Below are 17,294 nucleotides of genomic sequence, written 5' to 3'. Positions count from 1 at the left end.
CCACATCCAGACATCCTAACATTTAAGCTGCCACTTTAAACAATCAGGGCTTCTCCCAGAGTATCCTGGGAACTGTAGTTAGTTAAGGGTGCCAAGAGTTGTTAGGAGACGCCTGTTTCCCCCCAGAAGGGTACAATTCCTAGAGGGATGTAACCATCAATCCCTCTTCATAAGAAACTCTGGGATCCTCCAGCCTTCTTCAGCAGATCCTGAGGGTGCCCTTGGGGAGACAGGGAAAAGAAAAGGATAGCAAAGCACCAGTAGAACAGCTGCACTGGATCCCACCCAAGCTTTTCAGGGACGTTTTGTGACTCTTGAATAAAAAAAGTACTGTGTTCATCCCACAAATGTTAACAGGAAAACATTCGGCACAGCCCTGTTATTTTCACAATACATTTTTTTCTTCTTTTTTTATCATAGATTTTGCAAATTCCTTTTGAGTGGGGTTTTGATATCAACCAATTGCCATAAACAGTATACACAACAGAGACTCTGAAAAGCCCAAGATATGACTGCAGCCAAAGAACAAATATAATTCAAAGAAATTGCCCAATTAAATTGAAAAGCACATTGAAATACACACGCACACAAAACCACAACTGAGCATTTCAGCAACAATCGTTAAAAAGTGAAAGATGAAACAGACTTCTTGATGTAAGTAGCAAGAGGGTGACGGAGAATATATTTTTTTCCCCAGCCGTACTAACATAACCATGAATTTATGATGGAGTAGTAACTAAGGCAGATTATAATGGTTTTAACATTTACCTGGGAACAGGGATGCCAGCAGAATTTTCTGGGCCCAGGACACTGTGGGTGAATTGAGGCCCCTGCCCCATCACAAACAAGAACTGAGACTTGCATATAAATTTGAGGTGTGTATAGAGGCAAATTTAGAAATGCCATACATCTCACCACGGTGGGGCAGAATGTTACTGGGTGAGGTGACTTGGATAAGTATAAACTTTGTAAAAATAAATAAATAGAAAGGACCATTGATATGCATAATAAGACAAGGGTTGAATTGGTTGGTCTGCTGTCATTGCTCTTGTTCCATCTCCTGTTTGTCTCTTTGCCTTCTACCCTACCAGTCACAAATGGGCACCAGCCATCACTTGCCGCATCCAGACCAATCTTGTGCCGCCTCCTTGATGAACGGCTACAGAGGTGCACATGGGCCTCCCATTCCCAATAAACTATTAGAGGTTGCCAACTATAACCGCTTCCCAAAGCTCTAGCAGAGTTTCCCTGGCGGCAGACGACAGAACTGCAGACAAGCTCAAATGCACAGTGAAAAATTGCTGTACTTTATGCAAGCATTTCCAGGTGCTACAAACATTTTAGTTGCTACTATTTACAAACTATTTACACTCTTCCTCCTTCATCGGCAGGGTATACTTTTAGTCTTATGATAAATGGTCCTGATACTGCAAAGTCATAGTATCAGTGTATGTGTGCTCTCCTCGTGCCTCAAAATGACAAACTCACAGCTCCGCCTTTTAACTGCATCTCCATCTGATACCAATTAAGCTGCCACTCCCACACATTGAAGAAACTTCTTGAACGCTTTTTTAAACTTAAAGGAACCTTCTCTCTTTCTTTAAAGAATGTATTCCTAACATAAGCAGCCTGGCACACACTGCAGGAGAATGGGGCTCTGTGGAGCTCTATGGGGCTCTAATGTTTATCTTTCCAACTGTGGGTGTTTGTGCCTACATGAAGGTAGACCGTGACCTGGGTTATGTGCATTCAAACATACATAATTGAGATGGTTCAATTATCAGGTATTGGCTCTGTATCTCCTCAGGTGGCATGAGAGGGAGCATTTCTTTGAAAGAGGGATGGGGGTCGGGGAATTTGATTCAGTTTGCATTTCAAGGTGAAACCTACCTAATTTGCAGTTTCTAATACAATAGGAAAACCCCAACAGAGGCACACTTCAAAAGTCACACTTCTCTGAATTTTGCACTGTGAATCTCCAGCCACATAATGTGCACAAAAATGCATAAACTAGGTAGAGTGTTCATTTTTTTAAAAAAATGCATATATTAGTGAAAATAACATCAACAATGCTTTATATTTGAGGAAATGGCTTTGCAAAAATATGTATGTAAGGCAAAATTTCATAAATATTGCAAAATATATATGTGCATATTAGGAGAAAATTGCACTAACAAACTGTTGAAATTTCATGGAGACTTAAAGAAAAGTGATGTGGAAATGTGGAGTAGGGGTTGAACTCACTGGAATTTTTGCATCCTTCCATTTTTGGAATTACCTTGTGCAAGTAAGGCTCACTGATGTCATTTGGTTTGCAAAATGCCTTTTAACCTGATGCCAAATTGTGTTGTTGGGGTTTTTTTGCGAAACTGGTGCAAGTGACCGACTGTATTTTGTCTGCCACAAAAACAATTGATTGCACAACTGAAGGTCTGCTAATGTGAATCTTTGGCTGTCATCTCCACAGGTGTTATTGTGCCCCTGCAGTCTTCCCCAACTTTTTTCTCAGCAAAACAAAGTTTTTTCTTCACCTTAAACCTCAATAATCACACCTTCCTGCAGTTTGTTTCCTCTTTCAGGAAAGGCTGGTTATCTCACTCAGCTTGAAAGGACAATTCATTCTTGTGGTCATTTGATAGTTCAAAGTAACAATTATGCCTTTCCTCTTTTTTGTCAGTTTGATTTATCCTCATTCCTCAGTCATGGATCCTCATTTATGTAGTCTGCCTAGATTTTGGAATGGGTGATGTTCGCGCTCTTTCACAGCCAATATACTAAGGCTGAAGTTCGAACCATTTTTGCCTGGGAGTAAGCCCCATTGAATGGAATAGGACTGACTGAGTAGCCATGCTTAGGACTGTGCCTTAAAGCTCCTGAAACCATTCATTTTACTTGTAGGGGTTTGGTCTCTTGTAAAAGCAGGATTTTGATCTTTTGACTGGCAAAAAGATTTTGATCTTTTGTCTTGCACACACAAAATATTTTTTTAAAGATCTGTCCCCCCCCATGGCCAAGGCAGGGTATGGTGTACAGTATACGCATGAATTCTGTGTCTCTCTTTTTTATAAAGAACTACTTGCTCAATATAAAAAAGCATTGTAAAAAAAAAAGTTCAGTAACTTTCACATTTCAAATAAAAACAAAAACTGTCTATCCTTCTCCTCAGTGGGGGGAAAGTGCCTGGATTGTTTTCTTTATAAGAACTAAATGAAAAACATGGCAAAGTGAGAATGAGAGATGAGAACACTGAATATAACTTGCGTAACTCAGAATGACCTGTTTTCTTGATTAAGCTCTGAGGCACAAAGCCCCATTCCAGTTTACCTACCATCTCCCACTACCACCAATGACATACACGGCTGGCTAGCTAGCTAGCAAACAGGATTTGAAAGATAGCAAAGAGGAAGGGAAGATAAATAATGTTAATGTCTGCCATAAGCAGAGTATATAGGAATCCTCTTCAAAGGACAAAAATAGTTTTGACATAGAAATTGGTTGCTGCATTCACCATAAAGCAGCCCTTTTTTCTGCAGTGATCACAGGAATAGGTTCCTCTAAATACTGAAAAAATCCTTTAGAGAAAAGCCTTAACTCGGCAACTGCAGTTGACATTCGTAATCAAGCAAATCTGTCTCCGTTTGAATGAAAGCTCGTCGGTTGCAAAAAATTGAGTGTATCCCTAATGTGGAGAACAGAACTTAAGATTGGAAAACGAAGAAACTGAGGAAAACCAAAATCAACAGATTTGCCCATCCCTAGTTTGAAAGCACCCTCCACATCACACATTGGCCATGCTCAAGCTTTCTCTTGCTGACAGAAGGTGGTATTCACATAGGTTTTTCTCAGAGTAGACCCATTGAAATTAATGGACCTAGCTTAATCATGATCATTAATACCGCCCACAGTACTTTTTATGATGTGGGGCAGGGGATTACAATTTCAAACACATTTAATTTAAAGCGATATTTGGTGCAAATGATGACACCAGTTTCACCCCAAAACATCACTGGTTCAAGCAGATCCTCTGAGAAGCATCTACCACAGGTGTCCTCAACCCCTCCAGATGTTTTAAGACTACAATTCCCTTCATCCCTGACCACTGGTCCTGCTAGCTAGGGATCATGGGAGTTGTAGGCCAAAAACATCTGGAGGGCCAAGGTTGAGGAAGCCTGATCTACTATATCGAATTAATGTTACACAACATAGTCTAGTAACTGTCTTTTCTCCTTTAGTGAAGGAAGCAGACTACATGTGCAAGGCAAATGTGGCAGAAGCGTGTAACCATTCACCTCTTGCTCCTAGCATTGTCTAGGGGAACATTGTCGCTCCAACAGCCTTTTGCATGTGGCACACAGTATACTTAATAGTAATACACACCTATTTTACTCTAAAACATAGCATCTCATGCCCCCTCCCACCCAGTTCTCAGTTCCACATAGCAAAATTAAGTGGGCGGTTTCAAGAAATGTAAGCAAATTTCACTAATTAATTTTCAGCACAGAACTGGGAATTTAAATGTTAAATTCCAGACCTATTCAGGCACCAGTGAAAGCTATCAGTGAATTTTGCAAAGAGGATTATAATAATTGATCTTCCTGGGGATATTGCAAGGGATTTTATGCAATGCATTCCCTGAACTAGTTTATGAATTTAAAGGCTTCTTGTTTCCCTCCCACTGGGCACAGCTAGCTTGTCAATCATCCTCCAAACACACAGAACAGTTAGCTTTCAGAGGAATAATAGACAAAGCAACTGCTCTGGACTTTAAGCAGTTTGATGACTAAGAAGAGCACTTGTATGTGGTAAGTTGTTCTTTAAATACTCGATACACAGTATCTTCATATCTGTCTGCATTAGGCTTGTTAATAAAATGCATTTATGCTTTAAATAACCACAGTGCATTGATAGTTGCTGCTTCTGTAATGCCAATATTGATTTTAAAGGATGTTGCATATTTCATATGTTGAATGCTTGATAAAACACCCATGGGAGCAAGTTGCTACAATTTAGCAAGTAGGTTAACAGTATAATTTCCAATTAACTGCTGCTTTAATGGGTACAGTGAGAAATTACTTTAACGACTACAGTAGTCAATCCATGTAAACAAGACTTAGGAATTTGCTTCCTGTTAAGTGGAAGAAGAGTTTTAAATAGTTTGGATTTTAAAAAAAGACAAGAAATATGCTTGCGTCAATCCCTCTAAATACAAAAACTCCAACACAGGAATGGGAGATTGAGACCTGACTTTAAAGTAATTACTTCAGTCTTTAAAATATACATTAGCACAGAAAATACTAAACAGGAAAAGGAAAAGCAGAATGTGGAACAGAATATCCTCACCCTCCAGTCTTGATGGAAACTTTTACATTTGTCATGTCACAGTGACTCAGGATTCCCGAACAAAACAAGCTGATTCCTGTCAAAATGAGTGATAACTTCATTCTTCCAGCTTTATTTCTAAATGGTAAGGTTCCATTGTATCTTTTTTTTCTTCCACTTCTTCCACAAAAATGCAATGTGCTTGTTACTGACCGATCTTTAAAAATGCTGCTTCTATAGCTGTATAATTATATTTATAAGAACATGGTGGGATTTAGCTTACACAAATGCAGCTCTGTTTTCTGCACCGTCTATTTTAGACTGTAAGCTCATTGGGAGAAGGGACCTATGTTGCCTAATTCTGATTATGCAGTGCACATTAATGACACGGGGCATATTAACAACAACAACAACAACAACAACAACAACTGCAGAACTCTGTGATCACCAGTGTGACTTAAGTGCCAGAATTTGCTTTGGAAGCAGGAATATGTTGGTGGCAAGTAGGGACATCTGAAGACTTGGTTTGACCTGCATTTTTAAGCAAACTGACCTGATATACACTTAATGCACCAGAAGGCAGTTTCCTCTTCAGGTTTCTGTACTTCTCCAAATTCACGTTATAGTTGAGTACATAAATGCATGCAGAGGATATCTGAAGAGGAAATGCATGCCAAAAAAATGCACATTTTGTGGAAAGAATACATTCAACATGTGATTTTTGTGTGTGTGGCGTTCAAAAAAATTAACAGAATGTGAACCTGAGATGGCTGAAATAGGTTGATTCATCTATCCCTAGTGCCTAGTGCCTAGTGTTGTCAAACTAACCTTAGTTTGTGTGTGTGTGTTTGGTGGGGACCAGAAAAAGTTCTACACAGTAGGCTTGGCTAATGGGAAGCTCATAGGAGATGCTCTCAAAGCCCAGTTTCCACCTAGCAATGTCCCAATGTGAACTGCAATGAAAGAACTGGCCTTGAAGGATACAATCTCTTCAAGGCCAATTTTGCCATGAAGTTTTGGGGGTTTTTGGGGGGGGGACAGGTCCTCACTTAGGTTTGTGCATCTATTTTATCATTAACATCATTAAGGAGGCTTATTTTGTTTGCTTGTTTATGGCATTTCCGCTCCACATTTTAACACATATGTTCTCAGGGTAGCTTGAACAGCTTTACTGTCATGTAAAACACAATACAGAAAAATAATAGAAACAAAAACAAAAGCGAGGAAACAACAATGAAAACACCTCGAGTTAGTCCCCAAATGCCAGACAGAATGAACATACTTTAAGTCATCTCCAAAAGCAAACTAGAGAAAACCATAAATGGGCTTCTTTTCAAGAAAAGTAATGTAAGAGCAACAACTAAAAAGGCTCTGTTCCCAGGAGATGCCAGTACCCCCAAAGGATGCCACCTGGAGCTAAGTTGAAGAACACAGAATGTGAGTGCTGAAAATCCCAAATTAATTTTGTGGATTCTAAAAATACATCTGTTTCTCTCTTCTTTTTTCCAGCAGTGAATGTTGACAATAAATTTTAATAGGGATAGGTTGTCGGCATTTACTGTCCTGGCACATCTCTGAATTTCTGGACATTCACAAATTTATCTGGGGTTGCAAACATTCGCTATAACATATTCATACATACACTTACATGAAACAGAATGGCAGAAATCAGGGCTTCCAGCAATATGTATTTTAAGAGGTGATTTGATAAACAGTAACACTGAAAAACTCAAGATAAAATATTTCCTACATACAAAACCAGTACATTTACTCCAGTAAACGTCACATCAGCAATACACCATTATCTAAACTTGCTGTTGATGGTGGATATGCTTTTGATCTTTGCTTTGCGTTGAGTGGTGAGACATCTTTGCCTCCTTGTCATGTTCATCGCAGCTTATGAGCAGAATGACTGTCACTGGATGAAATGTGAAATGATCACACTAACAACTGTGCAGCCGCTGTAAAGGGACGTGTAGCTTTAAGCAATGACGACCACAGGGAAGGGGGGGAAAGTTGCAAAGGACACTTCCTCTAATAACTTCCAGAATCTCTCAGTAATGTTTAGTAAAGCAAACAGTTTCTGCTTTACCAGAAGAAGTAGGTCAGTTTGCCCTTGTTGGGTGACCCAGCATGGCCACAAAACTACCCTTCCGAGAAGAATGTGAAACTTGGACTGCTATTCAAGTGGCAGATCTCCTGAGACAGGTACTGGACTGATATGATATTCTAGACAATTGACTGTCCAAGATTAAGAGGCGGGCACAGTTAAAGAGTTGATGTAACATTACTCCATTCTTTTTGAAGACATTGTGGCAAGCTCTCAGAGGCAATATGCCTGTGAAATTCTTCTATTATTAGCCTAAAGCACCAAGAAAGGGAATATTTCATTAGTCGCCTGTGTTATACTGAATGTTATCACAACATGTACAGTTGTCAGATTGCCATTAGGAATATGAATCTGGGTGCAGAACAGTTAACATATGTAACATTTCAACTTCAAGATCCTCCTCTACATGCAGCCATGAGCAGACTCATATTCTTGACTTCAAAACTGCCTGCACCCTCTCCTCTTACCCTCAACGCAAGGACCTGCCTGGCCATGCAAGATGCAGGGTTCAAGAATTCTTGAAGGGGATCACCCCCCCCCCAGCTATGGTGGCCATGTGACACCTAACAAGTCAGCTGACAGCTTCAAGGGGCTCACCAGGCTGTAAGTTATATTAGGGGAAATTGCTTTGCAATACAAGTTTATGTTAGGCAAAAATATGTACATAGATGTTTACATTTGGGAAAATGTGCACTAAAATGATTGATTTTATGAAGATTTTTTATTTTAAAAAATGCACACTGGCATGAATGAAATGAAATGAAAATAAATAAATAATTGTACCCTGCCCATCTGACTTGAGTTGCCCCAGCCACTCTGAGCGGCTTCTAACATGTATAAAAACATTCTGCACCATGCCGAACCTTGTACTATACAGTGTTGAAAGCTGATTGATAAGAGAGAGAAACTGAAATTGTTAGATTTGCCCATCCCTGTGCCAGCTCTTGGAGAATCTACTGCACTTGGAGAATCTACTGGAGGGTGGGGATTAACAGCTGAATATTCCTCAAATGTGGACAAGCCCTAAGCAAAGCTTGTAAGATTCATCTGCAGCGGAGGCAAGGCAGCAGAGGAATAACAGCTGAAAACAATATTCTTCTGTATGTGTGTACATCCATACTGGTAACCAGTGTTTTTTTTTTTCTGGGGAGGGACACAGGGGTACACATACTCCTAAACATTTTGTGAATCTTTGTACTTTTGTCCATTTACTGTATTTATTTTTCCCAATTTGAGCTGTAAAATGGTGATTTTCTTGATTCAAACTGAGAGTACCCCTAAACATTTTTTGGGGAAAAAAGCACTGCTGGTAATTGTATGTGGGGCACAGGTGGTGCTGTAGTCTAAACCACTGAGCCTCTTGGGCTTGCTGATCGGAAGGTCAGTGGTTCAAATCCGTATGATGGGGTGAGCTCCCATTGCTCTGTCCAGCTCCTGCCAACCTAGCAATTCGAAAGCATACCAGTGCAAGTAGATAAATGGGTCGGGAAGGTAAATGGCATTTCCATGTGCTCTGGCATTCATCACGGTGTCCCAGAAGCGGTTTAGTCCTGCTGGCCACATGACCCGGAAAGCTGCCTGTGGACAAATGCCGGCTCCCTCGGCCTAAAAGCGAGATGAGCGCCACAACCCCATAGTCGCCTTTGACTGGACTTAACTATCCAGGGGTCCTTTACCTTTTACATTTACTAGTAACTGTAGATACCCCTTCCTCACTCAGATAAATATTTATTTTCTTCCTTCTCCTCATATTGCAGCCTTGTCCTCTTCAGTAGTTTGTCCTGTCCTGGCCTCTGAAACAAGCAGGGGGACGACGGTATTATTAAACTGATCACATCCTTGTCATTTTCACCATTTGTAGAATGTGTGATCTCACAGTGCCTCTGATGGTGCTAATTAGAGAATAGCTGCAACCCTTGACACACTTAGCAACACTTACTACCTGGTGAGAGGTTATAGGGATGTGGAAGTGGAAGTGAAGCAAGAACTATGCACTCACAAAGCCTTTTTGTCAAAATATTCTCATTTAGCAAAAAGGGGGCATATAATACTGAGGTATTTATGACATTAAACAGGGCAATCCGGAATGTGTTTGATTTTCACTTCTATTTCCTTCTATAAATTCAAGATCTTTTAGAAGTCACATTTTATTGTACTGTTTTTCCCTGACCTTGCATTTCTACAATGGATGTCTGCACCGCAAAAAAAATTCCACTCCTGCTAACTTCCTCTTTAAATCTAGACATACAACACATCTGTCCATGGTACAGGGTACAGGTCAAGAAAATATGACGTTTTCAAAATAGTGTTGTGTAAAATTTAAAAAAACAACTCCAAAGGAAATGACCCAGCAATCTTCTAAAAAAGGAACTGTGGAGAACTTTCTACTGAAATACTTAGTACAAAACTTATCCTACCCAAATTGCCTATTAATAGGTCGTGTCACTGGCTATTTTACCAGACTAAGCCCCTGGGGCATAATCTCCCTAGTATCACGATGGCCAACAGTTTTTAGGCATGCGAGCCACAGAAAAGGAGACATAAGCCCTCCTGCTGCCATCCAGTTGTGTCTCAAATTGCTGTTGCTTATGCCACACGTGTGACCTGTGTCTGGTACAGGGATCAGAGTATCAGAATGGGATGTAGAGACCCAGGTTCAAATCTCCACCCAGTCATGAAGTTTACTGGATGACAGTCACCACCTGTTCACTTAACTTACCTCACAAGGTGGTTGTGAGAATAAACAGAAACTGTACTTAAAACGAACATTCTTCAAGGCACTATGTCAGCCTGAAAGCCATCGAAAAGGTTTATGTAATGTACATATCACCAGTTCTAATATCACCTTTCCCTCCCTCTTCCTTTTCAGTGTGGGATGCATGACTGCGCCCGGATAGTGGAAAAACTAAAGATAGATGGAGCTCGGTTTTTGGTAAGCATTTTTCATAATTTCTCTTAGAAATTGTTAACAGAAAGATGGCCTCCCTTTTAGTGAGCAGCAATGATCGTGCCCTCACACTGTATAACACTGATAGAGTAACACCAGTATTCAGACTCAGATGCATGAAGGCAACAGAAAAATACCAATATAAAATGAACACAAAGAAAAGTGAACCTTACCTTAAACATATAAGCCAAGCAATATATATTTAGAGTTCATTTCCAATTGTGTTGCAAGAAGTGACGAAATGTCACATGACAAAAGATCTGGAGGAACTTTCATGGGCTCTTTCACTTTTCATCACAATTTAATATTGCTCAACACCGTTGACAATGTAAGATCAAATCCGTGGTAAATTTATTCTTCTGATGGCATTTTGCCAATGCTGAGTGATTAGTTATGTGCAAGTTAGGCTGCTTACAAATCTAGAACTATTCATTTAAACTAAAAAGAAAAAGAAAAACAAATACAGGCACAAATTAAAATTAAAATATTTGGAAAAAGCTTTCCCTGCCTTTCCCCTTCACTGACCTTCCCTTCTGTTAGGAGTCTTGCTTTATTTAGACTGTAAGTCTGTGTCTAATTTTATATACAGAGCCTGCTTCTTGAAGGAAGACTGTATGAAATTTAATCATACAGGAATCATGAAGAGAAACTAGCATTTTATGGCTGTATGCACTCTGCCAGTTGACGGTCTTGAAATTTGCACAGAATATGACTCCCTGGAGGGTTTTGTTTTTAGAAGTGTGTGATTTTAGCCCTCATGACTGTAGAGAATTTGTTCTAAAGTTGGTGAACAGCCTGCAGATCAGGAAACAAAAGTACACTTTATGTGCTATGTTCAGTGGGATAAAGTTGTGAAAACATTATTAGTCTTGTGCCCTGCGACACTCTCCCCCCTGTGTACAGGGAGCATGTAAAAGAAATAAAGGAGCTATACTAAGTTTAGGTGGCTCCCTAACCCAACAGTCAGAGAATGCAACTTCATTAATGCTAATCTGTCACTAACAATTGTAGAACTTGAAAGTCTTGTTATCACCTCATTCACTTGCCAGAGCAAGGAGGGACCATCAAATTACCCTAGCAAAGCGGAGCAGCTCCCCCCTTCTGACGGCTCGGAGTAGGCTTGGGAGTCGCGGCAGGTGGCACGCCAAATGTCACCCTCTCAGCGAAGACACCTGGGGTGGGTGATGACAGCACTCCTGCTCTGAAAAAAGGCCCAGAGCTGTGCTTCCTCACCCTACTACACTAACTGCTTTCTCCCCATGGGATTGGTGCCCACACCCCAAGTCAAATATCAGCTTGCTCTCCCTGAAACACTGGCAAAAACAAGACTGGTTTAAAGCTTCCAAACAATAGGACTTTCCTTGTAACAAATGAGTTTTCAGAAGTCACCCACAGGCTATTACTGAACCATGGCATGTGTCCTTTATTTTCCACATCTATTTCCACACATAAACCTCCATCACACTGGTCCTGCTACTCACCCAAATCCATACCTTCTTTTACCTTCCATTGTTCATTCCTTGCACACGTATTAAATTATATTAAATATTAAGATTCCAAATAATGTAGGGTTGCCATCTTTCAAAAAGTAAAAACCAACGCTCCACAAAATTGTCAAGCTTTTTTCCGACTGACTTGCCTAGATCCAGGACAAAGCGCCCCCTTTCGGAAATTCCACAGGGATATCAATTCCATCTTTGGAATCCTGCTAATGTCTGGGAAAATTCAGAAGTATGGCAGCCCTAAAATAATGCAATCAAATCAATTAAGCAAAGTAAACCTTTGGACATGTATGTATTTTACTGTAATTAAAATCATGAGGGCAGAATATCTTCAATGGCATTTTATTTCTCCCTCCTCCCTTTATAGATTAGAAACAGTCCTGCTTTGCAAGGCATTTTTCCAAATTAGGAGACAGTTGATTCAATTCAAAGGGCTTTAAATGCCAAGCTGAGAAGACGCAATTGGCTTCATTTTTCTCAGAGCACTGAACATTCATTACTGAGGGACGAGAGTGTAGTAACAGAACAAACATATAAAACTATTGCTAGGGGGTGGTTTAGTTTCAGATCATATGTCAAACACTGCACGTTAATTGAAAATGAGTCTGAGCGATTCAATTGGATAGAGCGCTAAAACCTGGCAATTAACGCCATGCAAATATCCAATGGTGCCATAAAGCAGGCCAAAGGATCTTCAGTTAATTGGCCCAGAATTAAAACAACAAGCACAAAATTTAGTAATAAAACTGGCACTCAGATTCATCCAGAGTGTGGCTCTTTTGCGCATTTCTCAGCCGCCTTGGGCCTATTATAGCCCAACTGCTTTTGTAGTAGTTCTGTGTTGCAATGACAAACTCATGGCATCTTAAGACTGCTGGCTTGTTGGTAGTCAAAAGGGTAATCATTAGACAATTGCTCTTAAGTCCTCCAAACGGCACAAAAGCAGACATTGCCTTACCCCCACAGCTAAGGATGATGTAACCTCAGCGTGTCTGTGTGAAGAGAAGCAATAGAAACTGCCATTTAAGCAGGGGAGTGAGACAAACTGATAATTTTCCTTCCTGTTAAACTGTGATGGATTTGGTGCATGTTGCCTCTGACAGTTGCTAATTGGTGCTAGCCTGCAGGCTCAACATCTAGATCAGGTACAGGCAACGTGTGGTCCTCCAGATGTTGCTGGATGCCAATACCCATCAGCCCCAGCTTGCAGAACCAAAAATATAGTCAAGGATAATGGGAATTGTAGTCCAACAACATCTGGAGGGCCACAGGTTCTGATCTAGATTCAAGCAGCTGTGAGGCAGAGTGAGGTGGCTGACTCAGGAAGCAGACACTAAAAGGGAAGGGAGGTTGATTTTATTTAATATTTGCATTCTGCTTTTCCAACAACAAATGTTGAGCTCAAAGCAGCTCACAGTAACCACAATAGCATTAGGAGGGGGAAACATTGTAAACACCATAATATTAAACACAGAAACATATAACTAAAGCAAACAACAATAAATTCATCAAAACAGCTAATAACAGTTCAGCAGAATCAAAATATGGGAAAGATCACCAACCCTGTACCAGATGATTTCCTCTCTCTGGGAAGCTGTTTCTTTGCTCATGGCAGCAGGTATCACCACATTACTGTATCCTCTTTGTCCCACTCTATGGTCTTCTTGAACCATAGAATGGGACAAATAAAAAACAGCATAGGGGGGGGATTGTAGTATAAAATGTTAGCCGGCGTTTCAAGACATGCTCTGATCGGAAACAGAGCAATATGACTGTTCCCTGACTTTTGCAGATGTAAGCAGTACTGAAATTGGGGCCTCAAATAACTGACTATTGGGTGGGAATGGAATATTTAGAAGGAAGCTGTGGTTGGCTGATAGATCTCACTTGCTCTGCCTGATATTGGTTATTTTAAAATGGAATAAATAGTGGAGGAAATAAGCATTTTTGTCTCCTCCATTTCTAGTTCAAACATAGAAAACACAAAATGGAGGAAAACCCCATGCTCAGTATTTGCATCATCCCTGCACTTACACAGCTGTGCTAGAACCTTGGAGAATCTCTTTAGACAATGAGTTGTTTATTCCTGTAACAGTTCTTTTAATCTGTAGTTCTTTCTTAACCTCCTTGGCTAGCTTTATATTTCCTGGCTCCCTCTACTTCCCACATCCCTTACGGCTGGGGAGTGCTTGCACTGCATCGACAGTCCCAATGCCCTTCATTTGCAGGCTGCAGCTGATTTCAAAGGCCACTAAACTCACTTTCCACTTAGAACCACAGTGAAAGGGTGTTTCTGAGGTAGAGTTGGATGTAGAGTCATTCCCAAGGGCTACCTTATTTCCTAGTTACTTTTCAGCATTCAGCTTTATACTGGCTGCTGTGGCCAAAACATAAATTGAGTGAAAGAGGAAAGAGATCTCCCCTTCTAGATTTGTGGTTTTAAAAGAGGAACGACAGAACCATAGAGTGCGATGGGACATGTTTAACACTTGCCTTGCAGTTCAGTGTGAACCTAATGCTTTATTATAGCTGTCAAGATATTGCTTCACTGTGTGTGTGTTTTTATATAAAGGTGTGTATCATCAATAATACTTTAAGTAGAGGAGGGAGCTACATTATTTATGCTTACTAGATGTTACCAATGACAACCGTGGCCTAGTTAATGTACTGTAAGCATGCCAGCTACTGCTGATAAAGAAAGGGAATGGTGCCTTTAAAAAAAGATACAGATAGAATTTACAGTGCTTGGCTATCTGCCTCAAAACACTTTCAATCTATGTTTGCTGTGTTGAGGAAGGGCTACTGTTCATCTTAGAGTTATTCTTTATTTTAAAGCTTTCTGGATTACCCTTGACATATTGTTCTCCGCTATATGATGCATTTTTAAGCCTTTTGACTGGTGCAACTCCCATCAGCCCCCAGTCAAAGGCTGGTGTAATCTATTGCTAGCATTTTTCAAAGAAAGAAGCTGAGGGTTCTAACAAGGAAAGGTTGTTAAAGCAAACGGCATTTAAAGCAAACAGAACGAGGAGACCTATTTTAAAACCTGAGTTTAGAGGATTTAATACAGTGGTACCTCTGGTTTCAAACTTAATTTGTTCTGTAGGTCCGTTCTTAACCTGAAACTGTTCTTAAACTGAGGTACCACTTTAGCTAATGGGGCCTCCCACTGCTGCCGCCGTGCGATTTCTGTTCTCATTCTGAAGCAAAGTTCTTAACCAGAGGTACTTGTTATGTACTGAAGTTCTCACCCTGGGCCAGCAGAGGGATACTGTAGATAGTTTTCACTCAGGTCCACATATGCAAATAGGGGATTAAAAGTGACGTTCAGTGATTGGATAGTTATAGAAAGTGCTTACAGTTGCGTTCTAGTTCAGCAGGCTGGCTGAACCCTTCAGTTCTGTTCTGTTCTGGCCTGTGAATAAAAAAGAGCTGTTTGAAGAATCGCTGTGTCGTCTGATATGTTCACCCACAACTTAACAGTACTACTTCCAGGTTAGCGGAGTCTGTAACCCGAGGTGTTTGTAACCCGAGGTACACTGTAGTTGAGCACATTTGCATTCCTCGGCAATTGCTCTTAGTCTCTTTAACAAGCTATGTTGATATGCCTCCAATGGAATGCAAACTATAAAAAGCGAAGACATATTTTTGTCTTTTTATTTCTTCCTACAAAAATAAGACAGAAGCCAAGTTAAGCATTTTTGTGTAACCATTACTGTTGATGACTAAACTGTCACCGATCTGTAATAAGCCAAGTAAGTGAATGAGGAGAAAAAGGCAACAATATAGCAGGTTCATCTAAAAAGTCAACACATATACACATAGGCTTAATGTGTTTCCAGTGCTGGGTTTTTAATCCATGTGTGATATTAATCCAAAATGCATATGTATCCTTTATTTTGCTATAAGATGCTTCTGTATGATGCATAGTCCTTAAGCCTTAGCATTCCCACTCATTGACACCTCTTGGTGTATGCACAAATTGTAGCTGTGCTGATGTGAAAAGCTAGGGGGCAAAGAGCTGTGAAACTCACTGGAAAAACCACTAAAAGCCCTGAGGGAGAGAACTATGAATGTTTCTGAATAAAACAGCCCTCCCCAAGCTGGTGCCCTCCAGTTAAGTTGAACTACAGCTCCAGTGAGTCCCAGCTACCATAGCTAATGGCCATGGATAATGTTAGTTGTTGCTCAAAAAAATCTTTAAAGCACCAGGCATAAAAGAAAGCATAATTTCTCAAGTTGTTGGGGATCATAGCAGCCAATGCCTAGGAGCTAAGTTCCCTTGTCCCTGCTGAATATTTGATGGGATTGCCATTCAAATGGTGTCTGTGTGCCGTGTCTTATGGTCGGTTAAGCAGGGTGGGGCTTACCTGGGCTCCCCCCTCCATATTCCCTTGTTGAGAATGGGGAGTTACCAGTTCCCTTTCCAGTTTCTAATGCATCAGCAAGTTACTTCTACAACAACTACTACTGCTAGCTGTTAATGTATATTTTACAGGAAAACAAGCAGAAATAATCCTTTCCCTATGAGGAGTTTCCACTCTAAATGTTGATAGTGAGAGAGGGTAAGAAAATCCCTTCTGGATCGAACCAAATACCGGTACTTCTTTAGTCTAGCATCCTGTTGCACAAAATGGTCAACTAAACCATGGTGGCTGTTATTCATTGGGGCTATAAAAAAGGTAAAGGACCCCTGATAATTGTCCAGTTGCGAACAACTTGGGGGTTGCAGCGCTCATCTTGCTTTACTGGCCGAGGGAGCCGACGTTTGTCCGCAGACAGTTTTTCCGGGTCATGTGGCCAGCATGACTAAGCCGCTTCTGGTGCACCAGAGCAGTGCACGGAAACGCCGTTTACCTTCCCGCCAAAGCGGTACCTATTTATCTACTTGCACGTACTTTTGAACTCCTAGGTTGGCAGGAGCTGGGACCAGGCAATGGGAGCTTAACCCATCACGGGGATTCGAACCACCGACCTTCCAGTTGGCAAGCCCTAGGCTCAGTGGTTTAGACCTGCTGAGCTACCTGCATCCTAGCACCACTCGCTATAATAAATAATAATTATTATTTATTTATACCCCGCCCATCTGGCTGGGTTTCCCCAGACACTCTGGGCAGCTCCCATTGGAATATTAAAAATCCAATAAAACATGAAACATTAAAAACTTCCCTAAACAGGGCTGCCTTCAGATATCTTCTAAAGGTCAGATAGTTGTTTGTTTCCTTGACATCTGATAGGAGGGCATTCCACAGGGCGGGCGCCACCACCAAGAAGGCCCTCTGCCTGGTTCCCTGTAGCCTCACTTCTCACAAGGAGGAACTGCCAGAAGGCCCTTGGAGCTGGACCTCAGTGTCCAGGCTGGATGATGGGGATGGAAACGCTCTTTCAGGTATACTGGGCTGAGGCCGTTTAGGGC

At 40.9% G+C, this 17,294-nt stretch overlaps 2 protein-coding genes across 4 annotated transcripts in view; one reads left to right on the top strand and one right to left on the bottom strand.

The window, feature by feature from the left end:
• DNTT (DNA nucleotidylexotransferase) overlaps window positions 1–11,965 on the bottom strand; it is a 136,724-nt gene extending 124,759 nt beyond the window's left edge. The window contains exons 1-3 of the mRNA XM_081863303.1: window positions 11,858–11,965; window positions 10,550–10,814; window positions 9,106–9,222 (exon numbers count right to left, since the gene is read on the bottom strand). Of these exons, the coding sequence (XP_081719429.1) occupies window positions 9,106–9,179 (74 nt within the window). The 5' untranslated portion in view covers window positions 9,180–9,222; window positions 10,550–10,814; window positions 11,858–11,965. The remainder of the gene's footprint in view (window positions 1–9,105; window positions 9,223–10,549; window positions 10,815–11,857) is intronic.
• Window positions 4,746–17,294, top strand: part of BLNK (B cell linker) — a 97,658-nt gene continuing 85,109 nt past the window's right edge. The window contains exons 1-3 of one of the 3 annotated variants that reach the window (XM_081863281.1): window positions 4,746–4,802; window positions 5,383–5,464; window positions 10,299–10,361. In XM_081863281.1, the coding sequence (XP_081719407.1) occupies window positions 5,462–5,464; window positions 10,299–10,361 (66 nt within the window). In that variant the 5' untranslated portion in view covers window positions 4,746–4,802; window positions 5,383–5,461. Of the gene's footprint in view, window positions 4,803–5,382; window positions 5,465–7,350; window positions 7,528–10,298; window positions 10,362–17,294 lie in introns of those variants that run through there. The other 2 variants (XM_081863279.1, XM_081863280.1) reach the window with 2 other exon arrangements.

Source organism: Podarcis erhardii (genome assembly GCF_964252035.2).
Source record: "Podarcis erhardii genome assembly, chromosome: 5".
NCBI lineage: Eukaryota > Metazoa > Chordata > Lepidosauria > Squamata > Lacertidae > Podarcis > Podarcis erhardii.
This window is presented reverse-complemented; position numbering and strand designations above follow the sequence as displayed.